This window comes from Cebus imitator, unplaced genomic scaffold (genome assembly GCF_001604975.1).
Source record: "Cebus imitator isolate Cc_AM_T3 unplaced genomic scaffold, Cebus_imitator-1.0 Scaffold136, whole genome shotgun sequence".
Classification (NCBI taxonomy): domain Eukaryota; kingdom Metazoa; phylum Chordata; class Mammalia; order Primates; family Cebidae; genus Cebus; species Cebus imitator.
In genome coordinates this window covers 4,226,566-4,251,306 of record NW_016107451.1, presented here as the reverse complement: position 1 = coordinate 4,251,306, position 24,741 = coordinate 4,226,566, and the positions used below count along the sequence as shown (strand labels likewise).

General features: G+C 50.8%; 2 protein-coding genes across 6 annotated transcripts in view; both read right to left on the bottom strand.

The window, feature by feature from the left end:
• HIVEP3 (HIVEP zinc finger 3) overlaps window positions 1-24,741 on the bottom strand; it is a 517,135-nt gene that overhangs the window by 53,433 nt on the left and 438,961 nt on the right. For all 5 annotated transcript variants that reach the window (XM_017541784.2, XM_037743190.1, XM_037743191.1 and 2 more), the window contains 2 exons: window positions 11,915-17,499; window positions 7,744-7,889 (listed from right to left, as the gene is read on the bottom strand). In XM_017541784.2, coding sequence (XP_017397273.1) covers window positions 7,744-7,889; window positions 11,915-16,966 — 5,198 coding nt within the window. In that variant the 5' untranslated portion in view covers window positions 16,967-17,499. The remainder of the gene's footprint in view (window positions 1-7,743; window positions 7,890-11,914; window positions 17,500-24,741) is intronic.
• LOC108313395 (RNA-binding protein PNO1-like) lies at window positions 765-1,943 on the bottom strand. Its single transcript, XM_037743193.1, is given in 2 exon segments — window positions 765-1,674; window positions 1,677-1,943. Coding segments are annotated over 2 exon segments (744 nt in total). The 5' UTR covers window positions 1,924-1,943; the 3' UTR covers window positions 765-1,177.

Here is a 24,741-nt window from a genome sequence, read left to right as displayed (position 1 = left end):
ACAACCATTCTGCTTTTCACTTTCAGTGTAATCTTCAAAAATTACATGAGATATTCAACACACTTTATTATAAAATAGGCTTTCTATTAGACAATTTTGCCCAACTGTAGGCTAATGTACTGTTCAGAGCACTTTTAGGGTAGGCTAAGCTATGATGTTCAACTTTTGGTATTTTCAACACACAGTGGGCTTATCTGGACATAAACCCATCCTAAGTTGAGAAGCATCTGTATACCCAACATTGGTTATGTATACTTTCTTTAAATGTTCATTTTAAAAATAAAACTTTCTTCACATCAATCCTGTGATGTAGGTCTTTAATTTTTAAAACTGCAAAACAGCTTCCAAGATGCGCTCTTAGGGATTCATACAATATAATACAGCCAAAACAACTGCTATGACCTCTCAAATATTCACAAATCAAGGCTGGGCACGGTGGCTCATGCCTGTAATCCCAGCACTTTGGGAAGCTGAGGCAGGAAGATCCCTTAAGGTCAGGAGTTTAAGACCAGCCTGGCCAACATGTGAAACCCTATCACTACAAAAAATACAAAAAATTAGCCGGGTGTAGTGGTGCATGCCTGTAGTTCCACCTACTAGGGAGGCTAGGGAGGAGGATCACTTGAACCCAGGAGGTAGAGGCTGCTGTGAGCTGAGATTGCACCACTGCACTCCAACCTGGGTGACAGAGTGAGAACCTGTCCCCCCACAAAAACTATTCACACATCACCCAGTATTAAGGAGGGGTCATCATTCAGAGAGGGTTTTCTAAGATAATCTATTAAATTACAATTTATAAAGAAATGTTTATAAATTTTTATGAAGTTATGAATTTCTAAATATAAAAGTATAAATTCACATAGAGCTGTTTAAGAAGTTTCCCTCTGAGAGGATTATAAACTATGCAATCTGCTACACGTGATTTCAAAGAAATGATAAATTATATCTAATGTGTAGGTATAATAATAGAATCAATTTTTGATATTTAAATTATCCTAAAACCTGCTGAGTGTGAATACTCTTAAACCTTTCTTTTCTGTTTGTGCTTCTGTCTGAGAACGGAAGAAGGGATGGAGGCTTCAAATGACTGCAATTCTTCAGATGATTTATTGTGACCGCTAGTAAAATATTTTTTTTCCAGAGTCCAAGGGCAAGATAAAAAGTCTCTGACTTGAAATCAGAGTTGATCTGCTGATCTGCTAGCCACAGCTCGAGTATTGCCATAAACCTTGGAAGGACGATTTCCCAAGATTAGGTTACAAATGGCAGTTCTTGCCATCTTGATGTTTTGGAAGGAGCCAAGGATGTGAACTCTCACATCAGCCAAAACTGTCCACGTCTGTGTCACATTTTCTATGGTGAATTTGGTTTTTCCTCCTTTGCCAGCGATTCTTCCTATTGCCTTGGAGAGATGGTCTCCCTTTAAGGGTTTAACATCTGTGATTTCAAAACACTCTAGGAAGAAGTCATCCAACCTGATGAGGGCAAGGGCACGCTCCACCTGAAAGCTGAAAATAAAGGCTTTCACAAAATCAGCTGCTTTTGCCAGAGCACTACCATCATTGGTTTTTTTACAAGTCCCGATTTCTACATTCCTTGATTTTGAGTTAAAGCTTATCTGAAGACCCAAATGTTCCACAACAGGAGTAAATATCTTCATCCAGTTTCTTTTGATGGTGTGCATCTGTTAGCCGGGACTGGAATCTTCCTTGTTTCTTCTTTCCCACTCAGGAGCCTGTCACCACAGAGGGGTGGGAAGACGGGCATCTTCGCCAGCCTGGTCTCTTCTGTGTCCATAAGGCCCGCATCCCCGCCCTCTCCCGCTGCGGACAGCTGTTCAGCCTGTCGTTTCTTAGCCCTCTGGCCACCCTTGCAGGTGACCTGGGTAAAGCCCTCCTCTGCCCTGGCGCTCTGTGCTTCCATTTCCGAGTCCAACCCTGGGAATCTTCCAAGTCACAGCTCTTCAATAGGCACTGTGCGGTGCACAAAGCGTGGGTTCACTGATGTGCAGGTGGACGGCCTCCCAGACACAGGGATGCATGACATGGAGCTCAGGGGAGAAGTCCATGGAGATAGGGGTCGGAGTATCATCACCCTGCAGATGGTGTATAGATCGCCTTGGGGCTGAGTTTAGAGGAAGAGCACAGAGCCTGGGGCTGGGCCATCTGGGGCCCGAATGTTCAGAGATCAGGTGATGATGGGACTCACTGAGGATGGTGAAGAAGTGTAACCAGTCAAGGAAGAGGAGGATCAAGAAAGACAGTGATATGGTTTGGCTGTGTCCCCGTCCAAAATCTCACTTGAATTGTAACTCCCATAATCCCCATGTATCAAGGGAGAGACCAGGTGGAGGTAACTGAATGATGGGGGCAGTTTCCCCTACGCCATTCTGGTGATAGTGCCTGAGTTCTCATGAGACCTGATGGTTTTATGTGTCTGGTAGTTCCTCCTGCATTCAGTTTTCCTTCCTGCCACCATGACTGTAAGTTTCCTGAGGTCTCCCCAGCCATGTGAATGAGTCAATTAAACCCCTATTCTTTATAAATTGCCCAGTCTCAGGCAGTTCTTTGTGACAGTGTGAAAATGGACTGATACAGACAGCGTACAGGAATCCAAGAGGACAAAGTCCTGCATGGATGAGCCAGAGATTGACCGTGTCAAATGCTGCCGACGGGTCAGGAAAGAATAGAAGTGAGAACTGACCACTGACTTGTACAAGGTGAGGGTCACCATTGACCTTGATGAGAGCAGCTTCTGAGGTGTGAGGAGCCCAAAGGACCACCTTGAATAGGTCTGAGAGAGGCTGGGACGAATGATACAGAGGTGAGCAACACAGCCAACTCCTTATGGTGTTTTCCTTCAAAGGAGACAGAGAAATCTGGCAATATGGCCCTTTGGTCAAAGTGTTTTTAAGGTGGAAACCTTAACGTCTGGGTTGCTAATTTGAATGGTCCAGAGGAGTGGCAATGGCTGGAGTGAGGTACTGGGTTAGGTGAGGTGAGATGGGAGCCAAGGATCTCCCACGGGAGGTACAGCAGCTGAGTCCTGCAGCAGGCAGGGTCTGGTGTGGACTACTGGGATCTTACCATCTGAACTTATCATTCCCCTAGGACCTAAGCCCCAACAACAAACCAGCCAACTGGGCTTGGTTAGCCAGGTGGTTCCTATCAATTCCAGTCTCTTCCTCTTCCATGTAAGCCCATTGGGCTGAATTCCCAGCTTTCCTTGCAACAAGTGAAATTGAGTTAGGACAATATAGTCATTACCCTCAAAGAACAATATAACGTTGTATGTGTGAAAACAACACTGCTTAACAAAAACCCATTCTAAACAACCAAGGCAAATGCATGGGTGCTGGGTGAGAGAGCCAGCACATCCCTGATGGGCACTCCCAGAGGCTGCCCGGAAAATGCTGGCTTTGTTCAGGTGCGGAAGTGATGGGGAATGCAGAGGGGGCCATGTGCCAGGAAACTGGTGCAGTACATAGAGACTGATGCGTTGTGTGTGCAAAGCATGACCCAAGGACCCAAGTCAAGAAGGGACTTGGGAGGAGACAAAAATGGATCTTAGCGTCAGGGTTACGACAGAAGTAACACACAGAACTAGAGCGTGGAGGGATTTAGAAGGCTCGTTAGAGGAGTGGGGCTGAGCACTGGACTTTGAAGGCTGGGTAGGATTTGGCAATGGCAGGGCCCAGAAGGCAGCAAAAAGTGAAGGATGACAGGAGCAGGTCAGGAATTCTGAGGCCAGCACTCACAGGCTGAGTTTAAACAGGATCCTGAAGGCGAGGCAGCCACAGACAGCTCTCGAGAAAAGCATGACACACACGCAGAATCATGTTTAATGATGCTCAATGGCGCCGACACTGGAGGTCTGGAGATAGGGTGGCCAGAGCAGTGGCAGAGGGAGTAGAGACCACACCCAGTCACCGACTACTTCATGCAGACGCCAGAACTGGGGGGCTAATTGGAAAGGAAAGAAGGTCCCCAAGACAATGTTAAGGTTCTGAGTGTGAAGGCCTGGGTGTGTCACCTGAGCTCTGTGGAAGGAGATGCTGTTTGTGGGAACTGAAAGGCTTGGTTTGCACATGGTAAGTTTGAGGTGTTGTGAGTTTCCCAGGCAAAAATGCCCAGGAGGCATCAAAACCAGTGTCTGCAGTTCAGGAGTGAGGTCCTGGCTGGAGACCCAGATGTAGCAATGTCGGCACAAGGATGAGGCTCAAAGCTGAGGAGATGGATGATGCCAGCGAGGGAGAACGCTCAAGGTAAGAAAAAGTGAGTCTCACTGATCAGGTACAGGAGCTGCCATCACACCTGTGGCAGGTAGACTGCTGGGCAGTGTACCTTCCTCCCCATCTGCCTGGGTCTCACCTGCCCTTCCGGGCCTGGCCCCACCCCCTCTGGGAAGCCCTCTCTGGCTACTCCATCCCCCAGGCATCCTTCCCCTGCTGTGAGCTTCTCAGCCCTGGCCAGCCCCACCTTAGCACTGGGTCTTGCGTTGCCACCTTGGTGTAGTCCCCAAGCACCTTGAGGGCAGGATGACAGTTAATCCCCATGGGCCATTGCATTTTCTGGCACAGAGCACCCAAAAGGCACTGATCTAATAGGTCCTACTCCTTGATGAATTAATACATTGATCAGTTGCTAAAATGGAGATCAAGAAAGAAAGGTGAGTTTAATTAGAGATAAAAAGACTCTCAGATGTTAGACTCATACAGCATCTACTCTTCTGCGTCTGGCTTACTGATTCATCATGATGAACCAGGTCTACATGTATCAGCATGGACACATGTCAAAATCACTGTTGCGTAAACATAACAAGTCGCAGATGTATGTTCAACCAACGGGAGTAGTCACAAGCACTATAAATACCAAATATTCCAGGTTCTCTCAAGCACAAGGTAGGAATGCCCTTCCCTACTCCCATGGAGGTAAGCTGAGTGTGGCCATGTGACTTGCTCTGGCCATTTAAATGTGAGCAGAAGCTTCCAGGTGGAACCATTTTTTCCTTCTTCCTATCACAGACCTTTCTCAAATGTGTATAGGAGTGAAATACACATGTTCATTGTAGTAAAAAAGAAATAAATAAAGGAGGAACTGAAGCTAAGGCAAAACTGTGGGACTGCAGAGGGGTGTGTCCAGTGATTCTGGGTAGGGGCACCCTTGGCAATTTGGGGAAACAAGGGGTTGTAAGGTTGGTGGAATGGAAGGTCAGCATCCCTGGCCCTATCCCTGAAATGCCGGAAGTGTCCTGAGTTATGTGACAATCAAAATGCCCTCTCCCTCCTTCACCATTTCCAAACACTCTGAGGGGTGGTGCCAGCCCCAAGGGAACCATGAATGCAGAAGAATCACCAGACGCAAGGGTGGGAGGCACGGTCGCAGCTTGAGACAGCCAGGCTGGGGGAGGAAAGGTTGTGACACCGTAATCAGTTCCGTACGTGCCCAAATTGCATGTGACAAGTTGAAAGAGAGAGGATGCCTTCCATAGCCGACAGAACAGAGGGGACTGTCCTGGAAGGAGACTGATGAAATGGATATACTAGTGGTAAACGGCACCGTTGTCAATTTTTTTTTTTTTTGAGACGGAGTTTTGCTCTTGTTACCCAGGCTGGAGTGTAATGGCTCCATCTCGGATCACCGCAACCTCCGCCTCCTGGGTTCAAGCAATTCTCCTGCCTCAGCCTCCCGAGTAGCTGGGACTACAGGTGCACCCCACCATGCTCAGCTAATTTTTTGTATGTTTAGTAGAGACGGGGTTTCCCCATGTTGACCAGGATGGTCTCGATCTCTTGACCTCGTGATCCACCTGCCTTGGCCTCCCAAAGTGCTGGTATTATAGGCGTGAGCCACCACGCCACGCCCACCAATGTCAATTTTTTGAGCAGCTATGAAGTGTAGTCTTTACATGGAATCTCACAGGGTCCTCTGAAAATCCCACATCATTCTCCCCCTTTTACAAATAGGGAAACTGAGGGCTGAAGAGCTGGGGGCTAGGTAATGGGGCAGAGATGACAGAACTCAACTGAGAGGAGGATTCTGAAGCAGAGCAGATGGGACTAAGGGAAGACCTGGACGGTGGGTGGGAAGGGAGCAGGACCCATGCCAGCTGGAGGAAGAAGAGAAGAGGACTCAGGGTGATCTTCCCCCCTAACCCCGCCACCTTCAGCTAATCCAGATTGTGTCGGTAGAGACATCTGGCAGAGAACTGGTTGGGGTGTGACTCCTGCAAGCTGCCCTTCTGGGGGCTCAGAGGACCTGCCTTTCAGGGAAGATGGGAACCTCCCCGGGTGCACATGGAATGCTGCTGGGGAAAGCTCCTGGGACACCACGAAACACTCAGCAGCCCTCAGAGCCCACAGACAGCCTCTGAAGCAAGAAGGAAGAGAGCCAGTCGCGTGAGCAGGCACTTCATCGATCCTGCAATCCAGCCTCTGTGTGGCCTCTAAGGGACCCTGTGGCATGAGAACACAGAGACACACGAGGGCGCTCTAACCAAATAGCAGGAAAGGAACAGCATCCAGCCCCACACGGAAAGAGGGTTGGCATTTTCAAAGACCCTTGGTCCAGGGTTTCTGAGCGCAGCCGCTATGGTATTTCAGGCAGTAGATTTCAGGGGCATTTGCTACCCCTGGCCCCCTTCCCATCACTGACCACCCTGTTCCACACATTTCCAAGCACCCCCTCTCCTGAGAGCCCCTGCTGGTCAGTGCCACCAGAAGATGCCAACTGGTGGCCCTGGGGAAGGCGGTGGTCTCTGCTGTCCCCCAGCCTCACAGAGGACTCCCGTGCCTCCCACGCTGACTCTGTGAGTTAGGAACTTGCAGGTGCTGGAGGATCAGAGGTCCCCAGTGACAGTCTGTGTTGGCGCTGGCTCATGGGGACCGTCCTTGGGAAACACATTTTCCTCCACATTGGTTGTCCTTCAGGGTTGTGCAGGACCGGGCCACCCTGATCACACCAGGGACACAGACACAGGACCCTGAGACAGACGCCACGGGACCTGCTCACAGACACCCAAATCCCAGGAAGCAAACACGTGGCCACACAAAACACAGCTGGCACGAAACTTCCACAAAGCACATCTGAAACAAGGCACCCTCCAGAACCCAGACAGTCTCCAAAGCTGTGAGCTCTGAAACGTTTAGACCATCGGGTTCCCAAAGTCAAGCATCAAAGGTGAATAACTAGGAATGAGATTCAATATTAACCAACCAATGAGCCCTGGGCCCCAGCCAGTCAGGATGGGGACCAGTGTAAACACCTGGTGCATACTGTGTGCAATCGGCCCTGCAGTCTATTCGGCTGAGCCCGAGTGCCCCGTGGGAAGCCAGACATGCCAAGATGGCCATTGGGCAATACAGAGGTGACTTTTTGGGAATACATGTCAAGAGAGACAGGAGTCTGGACATTTGCTGGGATACTGGGATGGTAACTCCAATGCGAGGACTAGAAACCTGGCAGGGATCCGAGAAAAGGAAGGGCTGGAGAAAGACCCAGACCCCTCCAGATCCTCAACAAATACCCAGCATCGCCCATCCCCACCAAGAAGCCCCACGGTGTTCTTAAACAGCGGGGCCTGAGAGTCCCAGGAAGGTGATGTCTGCTGAAAGGCATCGCTGGGACCACAGGGCACCTGTGGGCAGAGCCCTTGCCAACTGAGCTGCTGCCACCCATGAACACCGATGGGCACCAGCTTTTATTCCATGGGAAGCAGACGATGAAAACCAAACATGAGTCTTACCCTCCTTCGAAGATTTTGATCCTCGCCGGCTCCCCTCTCTGGGAGGCAGGAGCATCCTCTTCCGGCTCCCCTCTCCTCTCTTCTTCCTTCTCCGCTCTAGCTAGATCTTTCTGGCCTTCCGGGGAAACCAGCGAAGGGAGGTGAACCTGGCCCACCGCAGGAATGACAAAATCATTGCTGGTCAAATGTTTGTCCTCAGCCATGAATGCAATGCTAATAATCATGCCTCACATGACACTGCACAAGTACACATATGCAATCTTCACACTCCTCCATGAAGAGGTGCTATTAGCCCCACTTTACAGAATTAAGGAAACTGATACCCAGAGAGAAGTCCCTAATCCAAGGCCATGCCGTTAGTTGGTGTCACAGCTGGAACTCTGTCTCTTTCAGGTTAACTTTCTGGAAGACCTGTGTTTGTTCCCTGTCTTTCACACTAGTCTGGGAGATCCTGGGGACAGGTCCTCATCTTGGTCTCCTTGGGCTCCCAGCAACCCAAACAGGACCCGTCTCAGAGAAGATGCTTAAATAATGTTGAACACATAAACAAAGGCTCCACTCTGCCTTTGGAGATAAACTGGCCCAGTCCCTGTTTATAGATCAGAAAGCTAAGGTTGCCCAGCAAGTTAAGGGCAGAGCTGGGGGCAGAGCACAAGTCTCTTGCTTCCAGGATCTTGGCCTTCCTGGGCTAGTACCAAAGGCCAGGAGTTGGGCTGAGGGCCCTGACCAGCAGCATGCCCCCAACCCCACCACAGAGACAGGCACCGAGAGGCTGTGAGGCTCTGGGCTGCTAGTCCTGCAGAACCCATGCTCTTTACCGTGCTACGCCTCAATGATGAGAGCCAGCTGAAGGGGAGCGCTGGCACTGGCCTTGTGCTTCCTGGACATCTTCCACTATCCCAAGAATATGTCCTCTAAACGCTCCAGTGTTGTCAGGGATGGGTGCACTCTTGCCTGGGGAGCAGCAGTGCTGTGCAGGGCGGGGGCTGGAGTGAGAATTTCCTCCTACTTCATGCCACTGTCATGAAGGTCATGAAAAACCACACTGTTTCCAGCCAGTGAATGAAGCAACCACATTTCCTGAGGCTGGGACAATCTAAGAACAACAGTCCTCTGTGCCAGCCACCACCAGACAGTCCCCGACAAGGACAGCATGAGGCCAGATAGAAAGGTGCCTGGCTGGGAATCGGGGAATCTGAGTTCTGGCACCAGACAGGCCGTGGCACACTGGGCTGCCCTTCGGTGGATGACTTTACCTCTCTGGGCCTCAGAGTCTGAGGGGATTTAGACCATGTTGAAGATCCATTCCAGGGTCAACTTCTATGACTCAGTGACCACCAAATAATCTCTTCAGAATTGGAGGAGGGGAGTGGAAACTGAGCAATACTCTGGACTGCCGCTTTGGCAGAAGGCAGTGGTTTTCTGCAATACCCTTGCGTTTCCAGAGCCTGCCATTTCCACTCCATTCCAGCCTGTGATCTAGACTGACCATGGAATGGCCAAGGGGCCTCCACAGGCCAACGGACTGCTTCTCCCTCACAGCTGCTGTGATGTCTGGGCTACGCTGGAGAAGGCTGATTTGGGTGGCAGTGCATCACTTTCCCAGGAAACACAGTGTTGGAATTAAGCAGGGGCCAGGGATCCGTTTTATCTTTTGATGACAACAATACAAATAAGTATAGCTAAAAATACTGAGTGCCAGTGTGCCAGGCACTGTTCTAAGCACACTTTGCATGTCTCAACTCATTTCATTATCTCCACAGTCCTATGAGCTAAGTCTTATTGTTATCCCTATTTTACAGAGAAAGAAACCAAGGCTCAGAGAGGTTAAGTTATTGGTCCAAGGTCACATAGCTAGTAGGTAAGGTAGTGGGATTCAAACTTGGGGAACTTGGCACCTGAGTCCTTGTTCTTAATCCCTTTAGGACAGTGCTGTGTTGTCAAAATGATTCCCAAGGAGGAAAAAGGAAAGAATGTGGCTACAAAGTGGGCTCTTAACAAGTTGGGGTTTCTCCAGGGCTTATGCATGGGAAAAAATCTATGAGCAAACTAAAACATCATAGTGTGGCCTAGACCTGTGTGAAGACGGTTTGGAAGAGCTTCGAAATGCTAAGATAGACCTAAGAACCTTTTCAGAACTACTAACAGAGAATGGGAGCCACAGTCTGACACATGTCAGCCCAGTACATTAAAGAACCTTCTTAGGGCACCGTCCAAAGATGGATTCGGTTGTATCACGAGATGGTGAGTTCCTGTCTCCGTAGGTATGTAAGCAGACACCAGAGAGAGGTGTAGTTGTAGAAAGGCCGTAAGCCATAGACAATGTGTTTATATTAATGAACCAGATTGGTGCAATTCTGGAAGGAAACATGCCAGTGAACCAAACAGAATATTCCAAGAAAAGGTTCGCAGGTTTTAGGAGCATTATAAATAAATAATTGCCAAATCCAATTAAGCCAAATTAACACTACCTTTCCCTTAAATGGCCTACAACATTTTCAGTCATTAAAAACTAGAGGCAGCTTAGATAATTCAACAGGGCATTCGAGTAAAATCTAGTTCTGAATCTAAGCTCTGCCATTTACTGTGTGGCCTCGTGAAAGTTACTTAACCTCTCTGTGTTTTGGTCTCTTCATCTATGAAAGGGTGATATTGCGCCCTAACTGTCAAGGTGGTTGTGAGGAGAAAAGTAACATTTAGCATAGTACTTAGTACATAATAGGTACCCAAAAAGTTAGCAGTATAAATAATTATAACAGCATCTTGGTAGTAGCCACAGCTAGTAAGAAACGCTGGAGAGGAAATTAGCATGACATTAACACAAAAGTGGAAATCTTGGTCAGGGGTGTCTTTAGACTGACAAAGGCATCTAGAAAATAAATTTGGAAAACAGTATTGTGAAGAACATCCAGTCAAGCTAAGGACAAATTCAATGCACAATGTTGGCAAAGAGGAAGATATGAGAGCACAGGAAATTACAGAACACAGTTGTGCTCACTTATCCACAATATGAATTTAGTTTAGGGAATTTAGACCTGATTTGGTCAGAGCTTCTGGTCTGAAGACACACTAATGAACATTTTTAAATTTGCAGTCATCTTTTAAGATTTTCTCTCCTCAATGAAAAGAAGAAAATAGACCCTTTGGAGTCAAATAGGTCTGGGTTCAAATTCTGGGTTTGTCCCACATTTGCCAGATGACCTTGACTTTTCTCAGCTTCTGACCCTCAGTTCCCTAAGCTATAGAAGGGAGATGATTATGTTACTTCAGAGGTAGAGGTGAGCAGTGACTAGATTCAAGGGCTCGGCACAGTGCCTGGCACCATGAGGCTGCTCAATAAACAAGACCAGATATTCCACAAATGCCAAGTCAGCATAACCCAAATCCCTAGGCTGGCCTTGTCAGGGTATGGTGGTGGCTTTTGTCTGAAGGTTTGAAATTACTGAATTTCAACCTTGCTGAGCTTGCAGGGGACCAGTTCGTTTGATAGCTCCTGATGTAGCCTCACATCAAAGGCAATGAAGGAGTAAACATGAGCCTTTCTTGAGGATCTGGTGGTACCACATAGAACATATAGGTCAAACTGTGAGTGATATTGCCATCCACTGGTAAGGAGGGATACTGCAGCTCAGCTCCATTTGCTGCCTTAATCCCAGAAAAGGAGAAAGGAATATTTCAGGAGTTGTTTGTGCCAAATTCTAGAATACTGGAAACGGGAAGATTTCAAGTGGTACTAGAGAATGGAAACAGCAGATGTAGGAATTAAGAAAAGCAGGAAAAGGCTAACAAGACAAAGGAGATCCATATAATGAAGGAATTGCTACAGGCATTCCTGCCAGCCAAGTTTTCCAACTCAGTCTTCTGGAAAATTTCTTTTTTTCTTACTGAGACTGTATCTTTGATTTTACAACAGAAGTTCGTGGGAAAGCAGGATCATTTTATACTAACTTTATTGAAATGTATCTATTCCAATGATACAAGGGACACACTGACCAAGAAACTCAATAAACAGGCTTCCTTGTAAGGTGACTGGTCTTAGCTTCCAGAGAGAAAATCTGACTACTCATCTGGCTCCAGTTCTGCAAATGGAACCTGAGGACACTGTGGCTGTAAAAGCTCAGCAAGGGCTTTTACAAATCAGCAGTGAGAAGAAAAACAATGCTGAACTTACCTCTGTCATGCGGGGCTTGTGGGAGCTGGATGGCACAAGCCTTCCTGCCTCAGGATGCGGAGCTGTGGCCATGGTGTATGTCTCTTTGCTCACTTTCTGCTTAGACCTCAGGAGGGACAAAGCAGCTTTAGTGGAAACCCCCGGAAGGTTGGGGTTGTACAAACTTATGCACCAACCAGCGTAAACAGAGGACCTCCTATCTGCATGCTGGATGTGATTTGGCTTAATGTAGTTTAAATAGCACCAACTGACATTAGTGGTTGTGTGGAGGCTGGGGAACTGCAGTACCTTCTTTAAGTCCGTACCTTCTTGTGACTTGGCTGGTCTGGAGGACGTTTCTGACAGAGGCAGAGAGCTGGGAGGTGCCAGGGAGGGGAGGTCAGGTTGTTCCTTGGAATCTTCTTTCTTCACGCTCAGTGGAGGCAACCCTCTTCGGTGAGGTTTGCCAGATGGCTGGGCATATTCCTTCAAAGCTTCTGAGCCTGAGGCTGTCCCATGGGGCAATGTAGGGTGAGGGAGGGGATGAATTTCCTTTGGGTCAGATGGATCCGAGGACAGGCTGGACAGCATTTCTAGCTCCCTCCTGCCCTGGCCCTGGTTGCCTAAGTGGGATTTCTCTGGCCTCTTCCCATCCTCGGTGCTGGTAAGCACCACACTGCATGGTTTTACCAGCTCAAGCTTTTCATCTGCCTTGGAAGCCTCCTCCTCCTTCACTCTTTTTTGCTGCTGGGTTTCCATGGCAAGTTCAAGGCTGCCAGCTGGTGAAAGGACACGTTTGCTTCCCCCTGCTGTCGATGAACTCCCCTCTGGGCTCAAGACACTCTCTGACGACAAGGAAGTGCCTTTTCTTTCAGGTAATGTCACAGGCACTCTCAGGTATGGAGTCAGGAAAGCTCTGCTTTGCTCTTCACTTGGTCCAGAAGGTCCGGGCCCAACATCATGCACATCTGCACCACACACAGTGGTCCCTTTGGATGGGGGTTCCTCAAACTTGGGAAGTGCCGCAGTTGCTGAGCTGCCTTGGGACTGGGTGACCAAGATCTGGGAAAGCGTGGTGTACATCGCGCTCCCATATGACGGCATGTTGGTTTGAACACGGACGGGCACAACAAGGGACACCATGGTGTCTGGACAGGTGGGCAGGGCCAGTGGAGGGGCTGATGTAGGTGCTGAGGAGCTGGCTGAGGGACCCACAGGGGGCAGCTGGATGTCACTGCTGTACTCTGTGCTGGGGGAGAGGCCAGCACTTCCTGTAGCCAGGCTGGTTTTGATCTGGGGCAGATGGCTTTCCACATCACCAGGGAGCTGAAGTGCAAACTGGGATTGCAGAGGCAGGAAAAACCCAGAAGAGAGTGCTGAGCAGGACGGGTATGGCACGGGGAGGAAGGAAGGGGGCTGCCGGAAGGGGATGTTGGCTGGGTGAGGCATGTGCTGGGGGAGATGGAGTTGGCCTGGGTGCAGAACAGTAGGCTGGAGAGGAAGCGGTGGGGCTTGAAATAAGGAGGGAGGAAGTGGGGGCATGGAGTATGGTGAGGACAGGAGGCTGGACACGGCCTGGGTGGAGAAGAATTCTGGAGACTGTTCTGGCTCATGCTGCAAGAGGTGCTGGAAGGAGAAAAGGGAGACGGGTGGCGGCAGGTACGGCTTCTCATGCAGGGGTGTCTGGGCAATGGTGTGGTGGAATACCTGCAGTGCTTCTGTGTAGGGCACAGTGGGCCCCAGCGGGGGCCTGTCCTGCCCTGGGCCCTTGCTTCCCAGGGGCCCACCATGCGAGGTGGCTGTGGGGGAAATCTGGGACAAGGAGCTTTTGGTGGAGGGCTTACTGGATGAGGGCTGTGGTTCTTCACTCTCCTGTCTTCCCTTGGGGGCAGCCTCCAGCTCAGATTCTGGAGGTCTGCTCAGAGAGGCCTGTCTCACCAAGAAGCATTTTCTTCTCTCTGGCGGGGCCACCCGTGCAGGTGGAGCCACTGGGGCTGGAGCAGAAGGGCCTGTCAAAGACAAGCTGCCATAGTCGAAGGATTTGCTGCGTGCCTCTGTCATGTGGGCAGAATGGGAAACATTGGGGCTCTGTTCTGAGGCTGACCTCCGCATCTCTCGGGCATGCGGGTGGTGGCTGGGGACAGTCAACATGTGGGTGCCCAGGGGTTTGGGGCGTGTGTCAGACGAGGGACCGGGGGCCTCGGCTTTCCCATGGTCATCCCTCTCAAATGAGGCTGAGCGGCTGGACCCGCTTAGAGAGACACTGCTTTCCTGGCTCGGGCTGCGAGACAGAGGCACGGTGGACTCAAAGCTGGACTCCCCTGATGACTGGGCCATCTCTGCCAGGCGCAGTCTCTTCTTTTTGGGTGGCAGCTTCTCAGCCGGGAGCTGGGCAAGTGTCTGGCTGCGCTGGGGCCACTGGAACTCCTCAGTCTTCTCAGGTTCCTTAGGAGGTGGCTCTGGCTCTGTGTCCAGCCTGTCGGGCTCCTCGGTTACCAGGATCTCAGGAACCTGAATGTTGGGCTGGCGGACCAACTTGGGCTGCAGAGAGTGAGCTGAGCGTCCATGTGGGGCAGGCGGGGGCGATGGGAACTGGGCCAGAGGTTTGTCTTCCCCTTCCAAGCCGCTCGGCTGCTCAAGAGAGTCAGATTTCTCAAAGGAGCTGGTGTGCTGGATGACAGAAATTTCTTTGGACGTTGTTCTCCTCTCCTTCCCTGATTCTGAACCGGACCCTGGCTTGGGAGTCCTTGGCTGGAAGCCCATGGGTCCCTCCAAGGAGGGCACTGATTTACTTGGTTCTGCTGGTGACTTGGTGGACTCCAGGGGAAGGTTCCGAGCAGCGTCGGATGGCCCGGGGCTGCCAAACTGACTCTTTGTGGACTCGAAGGCAGGTGGCTCTTCCTCATCCCCAAGGCTCTTCTCTTTCCTCCTCTTCCGCAGTGGAGTGAGTTCCAGGGTGGTCCCCAGTTTGTAATGCATCATCTGGGACCACGGCTCATGCTCAGTCTGACTCTTTTCAGCTTCTGGAGATATGTGGGTGGCTGCAGAGATGGGCTTTGCGATCTGAAGCTCTGAGCAGTAGTATTTTTTGTGGGCTTCGTAGTTATCCCTTTTCTTGTACCGAGCACCACATATGTTACATTCATAGATCATCCCTTTTGTTTTCAAACCCTTCTTGGTCTTTTTGGTAAGTTCGCTTTCCTTGGGTTCCAGCTCGTCCAAGGGCTTGGAGGCTGTGTCTTTGCTGCTTGGTCCAGGCTCCTCGGAACTGTACTCCCCTCCCAAAGGTAATTCGATTGCCGGCTGGCGCTTCAGCATCCGGGGGTGGGAGGTAAACACGTGACTGCTGCGGCTCAGGGCTTCGGAGTCGGTGATATGGTCATCGAAGGAGTAGCTACCTCGGAAGGGGTGGTGAGGGGTGCTGATAGTGCAGGCGGCAGAAGGCATTGAGTGGCTTCTCAGGAGAGGCACAGGGGGGGCGGTACTGGGTGGGTGCTGGAGGCTCAGCAGTGATTGTTCGGGCTTGGTTTTCTCACTGTGGGATGACAGGGGCTCTCGGTAGAGGCTGGATTTCGGGGACTCCATACTGCTGCGCCTGGACAGCGAGCTCCGCCTCGGCTTCACGCTGTCAATCTCGCTGGTGTCCACCACGGCCTCGTTGATGGTGATGAGCTTCGTGATGTGCTCGATCACCTGCGTCCGGGGTACTGACAAAGGCACCAGGCTGGGCTTGTCTTCGGTGGACAGGGGCAGGAGGGGCTGGGTGGAGGTTGCTGTCAGCATGGCGGTCCGCTGCCCTATGCGCCCACACTTGCCGAAGATGATCTCCGCATAGGACTTGGCGTTGGTGTTTGGGGGGCTGACCTGCTGCTCTGCACTCTCGGAGCGGGAGAAATACCCAGACTCAGTACTCCCTTTGCTGCCTGGGCTCAGAAACGCCTGCTCATCGATCACCTTCTTCCTCTCGCTTAAGCGGAGGGCCAGCTTCTGCTTAATTGTGTGGGTGTCCTCGGGTTTATGGCTCAGGGGGTGCTCAGATGAGGGTTCCACAAACGGAGGGGGGTCCTCGAGTGACTGGGTTGTGCTGGACTGGGACAAGGAGCAGCGCTCGTGGCTGGAACTGTGGCTCCCAGAGCTGTACAGCCCACTGGAGAGAAGGGGCTGCTTGGGTCTCGGGGAGAGCTCTGCAGGGTGACTGGAGGTGGCACTAGTCTCCTCTTCGGAATCTGTGCTTTCTCCCTCCGTGGGCTCCTCAAACTCTTCCCCAGGGATCCGCTCCATCTCCAGCCCTGGTGGGTACACCTCGCCGCCCATGCCCGAGGCCAGGCCTGCTTTGATGCGGTGGGCATGGGACTTCCTGTGCTTGTAGAGATTACTCTTGGTCTTGAAGGAGAAGCCACAGGGGCCGCAGGGGTAGGGCCGCTCCCCCGTGTGTGAGCGAATGTGCTTCTGGAGCACGCTGGGCTTGGCACAGGGCCGGCTGCAGTACTGGCAGATGTACTTGCCCGGCTTCTGGGGCTTCCTCTCCTTCTTGTGTGCCTCTTCTGTGGGCTTCAAGGAGACCTGGGAGGGACGAGGCACAAAGACCTTGGGGATGCCAGGAAGGTCCTCGGGAGGAATGATGGAAGCGTGGGAAGGAAGGAGCTGGCTCTGAGGATGGAGCCCAGGGGCCACAAAGGAGCCAGATGGTCCAGGTCTCATGGGGTCGACCAATTGCCAAGTGGAACCCTCCAGGAGATGCTCAGGTTTGCCGGGCGACATGAATGCTGGTGTCAGAGGGTGCTGCGGAAGCTGTGAGATGTGGACGGATGCTTCGATGGGGGGCCTTTTGGGGGGTTTCTGAGGCTGGCCTGTTTTCTCCTGAGAGCCTTCCCTAAGAACTGATGAGGGGCCCGGAAAGGGCTGCGGGGCTAGGAGCTCTTGGGCGGGGCTCTCTTGGGTGGCAGCTGCGCCGCTGCCTGGGTATGGGATGCTGGAAGGAACACTGGTCTGAATGGCCTCTCCCTTGGTCAGCCGCTTCCGGGGACTTCCCTCAGCCTTCTTGGTGCCCTTGACACTTTGTTCAGGATCCATGACCTTCACAGAGACTTCAGATGCTATTCAGGGAGAGTCAGGGCAGGCTGCATTTACGAGTAATCCCAGTGTCCCGAGGAGGTGTCCAGCTTTGGCCACATTGGTCAAGAGCTGCGGAAGCCACACCCAAGACGGCTTTGGGAGTTTTTTTTGCAAGTGTCACTGGCTGTGAGTGGACTCGGAGCAGGTCATCAGGGCCTGAGCTATTCTACTGGTGAGGCATGGCCCTCTACTTTGCAGACAGAAAACGCACCAGCACTTTCCGCCTGAATGTCTGTCGGGAAAACGTCATGAAGGATGTCAGTATTGCCATTGTATTGTTTCAGCTGGCAGTGGCAGGTGGCCCCCACAAGTCCCCTGTGTGCTACGCGAATGGTTGAAGGTTGGAGACACATGTGTCCATGGCCCAGTCATCCCTGGTCCTGGCACGAGAGATGCCACGCTGGATGCTGGGGGGTGGCTCCGTTCCAGCCTCTTCCCTTTAGTTCTGGGTTGGAGATCAACGGCCTCAGAGGAGAAATCACGCTCTTCTTCTGTGTGATGGAAGTACACAGGCAGAGAAATACACACACACACACAAGAGAGAAGACAGAGTTACTGGGACTCATGCACAGCCTGGGCAGCCCAGACTCAGTACCTCACCTGGCCGAGGCCCCTCAAAGGTTAACCAGGGAAACTCAACCAGAACCAGTGGCTAGGGCTCCACATGGCCAAGCCGGCAATTCTTTCCTCACCCGCTCCCACATCAGTGTTGGGTGACCTGAATGCAAGTGTGTTTCTGAGGACTGTGGCCATGTGGGATATTGACAGCAGAAAGCAAAGTGGGTTCTGGGAACTGCAGGGCAGTTAGGGACAGAGGCCTGGGCTCCCATCTCTGCTCCGCGATCCACTCCCAGTGGGTCTGAGCTCTCTATGCCTCAGTTGCCTAATCTATAAAATGGATAACAAATCGTGCCTCGACTGTGCCTCAGAGCTGCAGGGGGGCCTGATGGGACAGAAGATGCAGATGCTGCTAGGTGAACTCCGGATGGCGCCGTGGCTGGTGCAGAAGGGAAGTGCCTGTGGGTTATTCAGGGGTGAGTTTCCAATGGGTGGATTATTCTGAGGTTAGTATTTCTCTCTGGCCTGGGTTCTGAAAGTGTCCAGGAGGGACATCATCCACTGCTTTTTACCCCCTTGCTAACCCGCGCTCCAGCCGGTGTTTCAAGGCCAAACTGCAAACTATTGCCACAGCCTGTGAGAACTTACAATCTGACACAGCTGTGACCACTCGCTTGATCTAAGTAATTGCCAGGAGGCTTATTCTGGGAGGTTCCTCTGGCTTTGCAGCCTCTCCTTGTCTAGTCAGTGCCCCAGGGATGCCATGGAAGTATGGGGATCCTTGCCCCCAAGTGGAAGTGCAAAGTTGGTACGCGTGGAGGCCCACGTGTGTGCTTCCTCCTAGGGCTGGCTGCAAGCTGGGCAGGCACAGCTTCCTGGGCTCAGGTGCATCCTCAGGGCCCTCCTCCCCAGAAGCAGGGTAGGAATCCCAAGTCTGGAGTCACCGTGGACCCCATCTCACCCAATCACCTGACTTGGGACCCCAGCGGGAAGGTGGCTTACTGAAGGTCCCGTGTTGCTAACAGGCAGTGTTGCCACCTGGACCCAGACCTCCCATGGCCAGAGTTTGTTCCCCAGCCCCTTCTCAGGTGTTCATCCCCTGGCGAGGGCCGGGGTGAGTGATAAGCATCTCTGTGCTTGCTTATACTCCTGTGAGCATGCCCCTGGCATCCTGCCCCCAGGCTCCCCTCATGCCCGCACTCTGCTTTTCACTAGATGTGTGATGATACAGACTTGAAAATTCCACTTACTACATTTTTGCAGGTGCTCAGAAGATTAACAAATCTTTAAGACTCAAATAATTGTCTCTTAAAGGGCAAGGCCTCAGACACTGTGACATGCTTTGGAGAAGGTGATTTGCTCTTTTAGCCAAAAAGCATATCCTCTAAGTTCACTCCTTTTGTGTTCCTTTTCTACTCGGTGCTACAGAGAATTCAAAGTAACTATAACAAAATCATGTTTATAGAAGAATGACAAACTATAGATATGAGAAGATTATAAATAAATAAAAAATCAGAACAAAGAAAACGCAAATAAGGCAGAAAGTCGAGATTGGTGGGATAAAAAGAATACTGCTATACCAATAATAAGGACTTATGATGTTTCTATAATTCAGCTATACATTTATATATGAGCTTCCTGGCAACCAAGTAGAAAAGGGAGATTTGGTCAATTACAGTCTCTTATAGCCAGAGAGGAAGGAACATCCAAGTTTCTTGCAAAACTTTTTCATGTGGCACTTCAGTCAGCAGCAGTGAATGATGCAGAGGATCATCTATGTCTTCAATGGCACCCTCTACTCACTGAATACAGTGCCTGATTCAATGACATCCCTTTAGTCATTGGATACAATGCAAATACAGCGATTGATATTTGTCGATAAAAGAACATCTATCAGCAGAGACTCTCCTATGAGCAGTCAAAGGCCTCCTGTGACTTATACCAAAGCAGGCTGAGTGTGGGGAAGACAGGGAAATGTCATTTCATTAGATTACATCTCAGTCAGCAGGGTGGCCATATAAGACACCATCCAAAAGGGGACACTTGGAGAATGAAATGGGAACTACTAACAATTGTGCAGGAACAATGGGAATAAACAAGGGCAGTCCCGGGCACACCAGGACAAATGGTTACCCTTACAATCAACACTGCCTTATGGCCAAAACCAGTCGTAAGAGCTCACTGTCTCTGGGCGTTTGCTATAAAATTTTGATCTCTTCTATGGGGACTAAAGTTACACCATGAACTTCTGATAGATTCTTAGAGACTGGCTGTCTAGTCCAATCCTTTCACGTGACAGGGAAGACTGAAGGCTAGAAAGGTGATATGATTTTCCCTGCAAAGCTCAAGGGAATGGTGGCAGGGCTGGACCAGCCTGTGCCTCTTGGCCCCCCAGCCAGGGCTGTCTCCCAGCTGAATTAATAAAAGTTCTCTGTGGCTTCTGTGGTATGATGAGCACTGCAGTCCATGGCCCCTAGTCCTATGGAAGCACTGGCATGGCCCCAGGGGACATCACTGTATCCATGGCAAGGGGGAGTAAAAATTTGTCTAGCATCTCAACAACAGAGTTGGCCTTTCAACCTATGTCCTAACCTCACTGCAGCTGCTGGATAGGAGAAATGGGGAGCCCAGCTAAGGTGGGGGAACTCATCCTGGCAGCACGACCCCAGGTCTTGCTTACCTAAGCTAAGGTGAGCAGAAGTGCCAAGCCTTCTAAAAATCAGACATGGCGGACATGGTTTGCAGCACAGACAGAGAACTGCCTCCTGGGGCTGGGCTGGGGCTCCTGGGCCTGGCTGCCTGAGCATGGAGAGGCCAAGGGTTGGCTATACTTACTAATCTTATTGACCCTTTCATGCATGGATCTGAGAGCACCCCAAAACACTATGGTAAGCTTTGCTTCTTCCGATGGATGGACGGGACCCTGCAGCATGCCTGGGTGGTGACATGATAACTCTGAGTCGGGGCAGCTGGCCAGGTAGGACACTACACTGTTTAGTCCTGCGCTGTCCCCTCACTGAGCCACAAGGCTGTCCTTGGCAGGTGGGGGAGCACCCAGCAGCTGGGGTTTGGTCCAATTCCCAGGGCCAGGTGGGAGGGGCAGGGTGGATGAAGGAGACAGTCAGGTGACTGTGGCATCATCAGGTGACCACAGGGCCAGTACTGCCTGTCCAGGGTCAGTGTCCAGACTGCACCTGTGGGCTGGACATCATGTTCCTCTAATGAGAGGCCATCTACCCACATTCCTGAGTGGGCAGCAAAAAGGCCACAGGAGCACTGATGGCCGCCAGGGTGCAGAGTGGCTAGCTCAAGCCACACTGGGGCTTGGCCTCCTGGGCTAGTGCTCTCTGCCAGCCTGCTTCACCACATCACGACAGGTCTGAGGTGCTTCACAGGAGGGACCGGGGGAGAAGGGCAGGCAGGACCACAGGTGCAGATGTGGGGAACCCGCAGGGCCTGAGGAGACTTCTGCCTTGGAATGGATTCCAATTGTGGTGCAGCATAAACCGAGGGACTGTTCTAATGACTGTGACCAACAGACACTAAGAAAACGGCTCTCTTCTACCTTCTGTGGTTCTGGGGGTATGTGTGAAATGTTAATATAAACTTGAAGTGATAAAGAAAAAAGCCACTTCTTCAGGGAATTGGTGACAGCACCTGTAAAAGATACCAGATAAATGGGCCCAGGAGCTGAGCCAACAGGGGCCTGAACCTCAGACCAGAAGAGGATGAACAGCCTCTATTGATGGTCACAGAATGGCCATGAGGCCACCAAGGCCACACCCCCCAGCAGAGACCAGCTTATAACCCTGACGGGCACCTGAGCTTCAGCAGCCAACTGGTTAGCGTACCTGACAATTCAGCTCCTGCTTCAAGCAGCTTCCTTAGGTCTAGCTGCGGGAACAGCCCAACAGGAAGGAGATCAGGACTTGCTGGGGCTGAAGCCACAAAGGTCTCAGGGGAGTGGGAAGTGATGCAGGAGCCTTGGGCTGAGGCAGGGAGGCCTGAAGCTCTGAAACCACACTGGAAGGTGCCTTCTATGGAAGGCATCGGGACAACATGGCCACGGCCCAGAGTGGATGCCCCAGAGGACCTTTCCAGAGAGTGGTGGCGGATGGGCTTTCTCAGGTGGATGATGCCACCAGTCCCGGCAGGAGGCCAGCTTCAATCTGCCTTGGGCTCTAGACTGAGGAGCTTGGGCCCCCAGCCAAAGTCAGATAAGGCTGGGGCAAGATAGGGGCAGGGGTCTGATGTCCAGGGAGCTGTTAGGCCAAGCTGGCCCCAGGCTGGTGAAGCTTAATACAGCTCTTTGCTTGTAATTTACTTTCACACACACCCACACATCTCAACCTGCCACTATCTGGTCAAAAATTTTACTGACAGTAATAAAACATACTGATGTCAAAAATGTAAGAAAACCTTCCTTTTAACTTCAATACCTAGTAACCCAGGGCACAAGGTCACAGGCTGAACAGGAGGCAATCAGTAAATAGTCTTATTTAATGACCTACCAACAAAACCAGTGCCCCTTCTAAAAATTTCTGTGTATAACACCGTGTGTATGCGTGCGTGCATGTGTGTGTGTGTGTGTGTGTGTGTGTGTGCGCGCGCACTTAAGCTTGGGCAGAATTCTTCACTTGAGACAAAAAGTAAAAGTGGCCGTGGGCTCAGGTGGTGGTAACAAAACAAGCCAGATATAAGGACATGGGTCTGGAAGCTAACAGGGAGAGGTGGTCAGAGAGTCAGAAGGAAGTCTGGGCAAAGAGAGAGGCCAAGGTCAAGGAGGGGCTCTAGCTGGGAGCAGGGATTGTGGCAGAGACTGAAGATTTCTTCCATTAGCCAGTTCTCTTTCTTGTAGCAACCACAGGCCTCCATGCCTTAGCTGGGTCTGTGGCCACAGAGCTAGAGGCTGCCTTTCCCAGCCTCCCTTGCAGCTAGTTCTGGCCCATGATATATGTACCTTATAGGCCATAGCCAGACAGAGAAGTGCTCGCCTTCCATCCCCACCCCCACATTTTCTCAGGAAGGAACATGGATATGGTGGGGGTGAGCCAGCTGTGACCACATGGACAAGAACATCACCCTAAGGAACAGTGGGACAAAAAGACAGGATGACAAAGTGAAGCAAAGACACTTGCCCCTGAGGGAGACATACATCTTTGGGCTTGTTACTTGGTCCCTTTTGGAGCAGTTGAACAGATACACTAACTCATCCAGGGGACTGGAGCGTGATGCTGGCATCTGGGAGGCTGAAAAGGGCTTGGCAGGACCCAGGTCTAGGTAAGTGGGGACACAGGGAGAGGCAGCAACACAGATCAGGGCTTAGTTCTAAAGCACAAGACAGGCCCCTGCAGCGTGGTAAGCATGCAGCCACTAAACCCATGCAGAGAGCAGCCCAGCACAGCGACTCCGAATGCAGCTTTGAGACTCAGGCAGCCTGCGGCTGAACCCTGGCGCCTCCATCTCCTAACTGGGAAATCTGGGGACCCCTCTAAGCCTCAGTCTCCCCATCTATGAAATGGGGACAGTAAAAGTGTCACGTGTGTTTTAAACTGAGTTGATTCACATAAATCGCTTAGCATGGCACCTGACATAGAGTAAGCATTCAATACATTATAGCCATCATTGCTATTGGAGAAAGCACTTCGGTTGAGGGGCTGTCACAGCTGTGTGGAAAGATCTCTTGCCTAGATTGCAATCCTGGCTCTGCTGCTTTTGGGCTGATAGGCTGTCATGAGACTGACTGGGGTTATCATGTACATAAAGTCCCGGGCACACAGCTGGTGCTCAAGAAATGAGAGCCAAGGTTGAACTCAGAAGTTAAAGCAGTGTCCCCAAAGAAGCTAGTGTCACGCTGACCCACCCGGTTATTGGGATAGCTAAATACTTGGCTCACCTATAAAACTCTAACCTCACTCAAGTCAGGGTCTCCCACGGCACTGAGCTACCAGCAACTGGGGTCTCTGTGCAGAGAAAATTCCCCGTGTGTGGGGATCCGCGTGCATCCTGGCAAGCAGCCCAGTCTCTCAGACACCAGTCTTTGCCAGTCTAGTCCCTGGCTAGGTCCTGACCTGCTGACCCTCTCCTGGGTTGTCACCACCCCACCCCTGTCCCCAGCCATGTCACCAATCCCCGAATCTGATTGTTTCTGTTCCCCGCCTCTCCTCTGTGCCCCTCTGCAGGGGCTCGGGTTCATACTCCTAGTTTTTTCAAGACCCGAAGTTCCAAAGGCCAGCGAGAAAACAGAAATGCTGAGAGCTTTCTCCTTCTTGACAAAAAAAATTGTAAATGAAAAGTTATTGAAAAATTTTAAACCACTGCAGAATTGTACTGTTCTTGGCTCTTTTCCCTGAATCTCCCTGTCCCTGCATACCCCTCCCCAGAGAAGCTACAGTTAATTAATTTAATATGTTCTTCCTGACTTCTTAATGTATTTATACTGATCTGTGACTTGCTTTTTTTAAAAAAAAAAAAAAAAAAGAAATCTGTGTATGGATATCTAGGTTCACCTCTTTCTTTATGGGGGCGGCAGCACTGTATTCCATTTTTGGCTGTACTCAAATTCAGCCAGTCCCTTACTGATAGATATGAAGGTTATTTCTAGCTCTTTCTATTCCAAGAGATGCTACATACATGGACTATCTTCTGCATACTTGTATATCACAGGCTAACCTTCTAGAAGGGAGAATACTTGATCCAATGGAATATACCTTGAAGCTTTTCATGAGGACTGGCAAACAGCTCTTCAAAAAGCAGAAATTCACACTCCCACCAATGGTGGGTGAGCGCTATTTCCCTAAACTCCCGCCTACCTGGAATATAAACTGTCTCTTTAATGTTCACTAATAAAGGCAAAATGGTTGTATTTGGTTCCCATTGCTGCTGTAACAAATTACCACAAATTTAGTAGCTTAATGCAAAATTTATGATTTTACAGTTCTAGTGGTCAGAGGTTGAAAGGTCTCGCTGGGCTAAAAGCAAGGTGTCAGCAGGGCCACTTTTCTTTCTGGGAGCTCTGGAGGAGAATCCCTTTCCTTGCCTTTCCCAACTTCTAGAGGCTGACTGAATTCCTTGGCTCATGGGAGGCTCCCCTTCCACCTGCAAAGCTGTTAACAGCCAGCCACATCTTCCTTATAACAAATCATTCTAATACTGACTCCTGTCTCCCTCTCTCC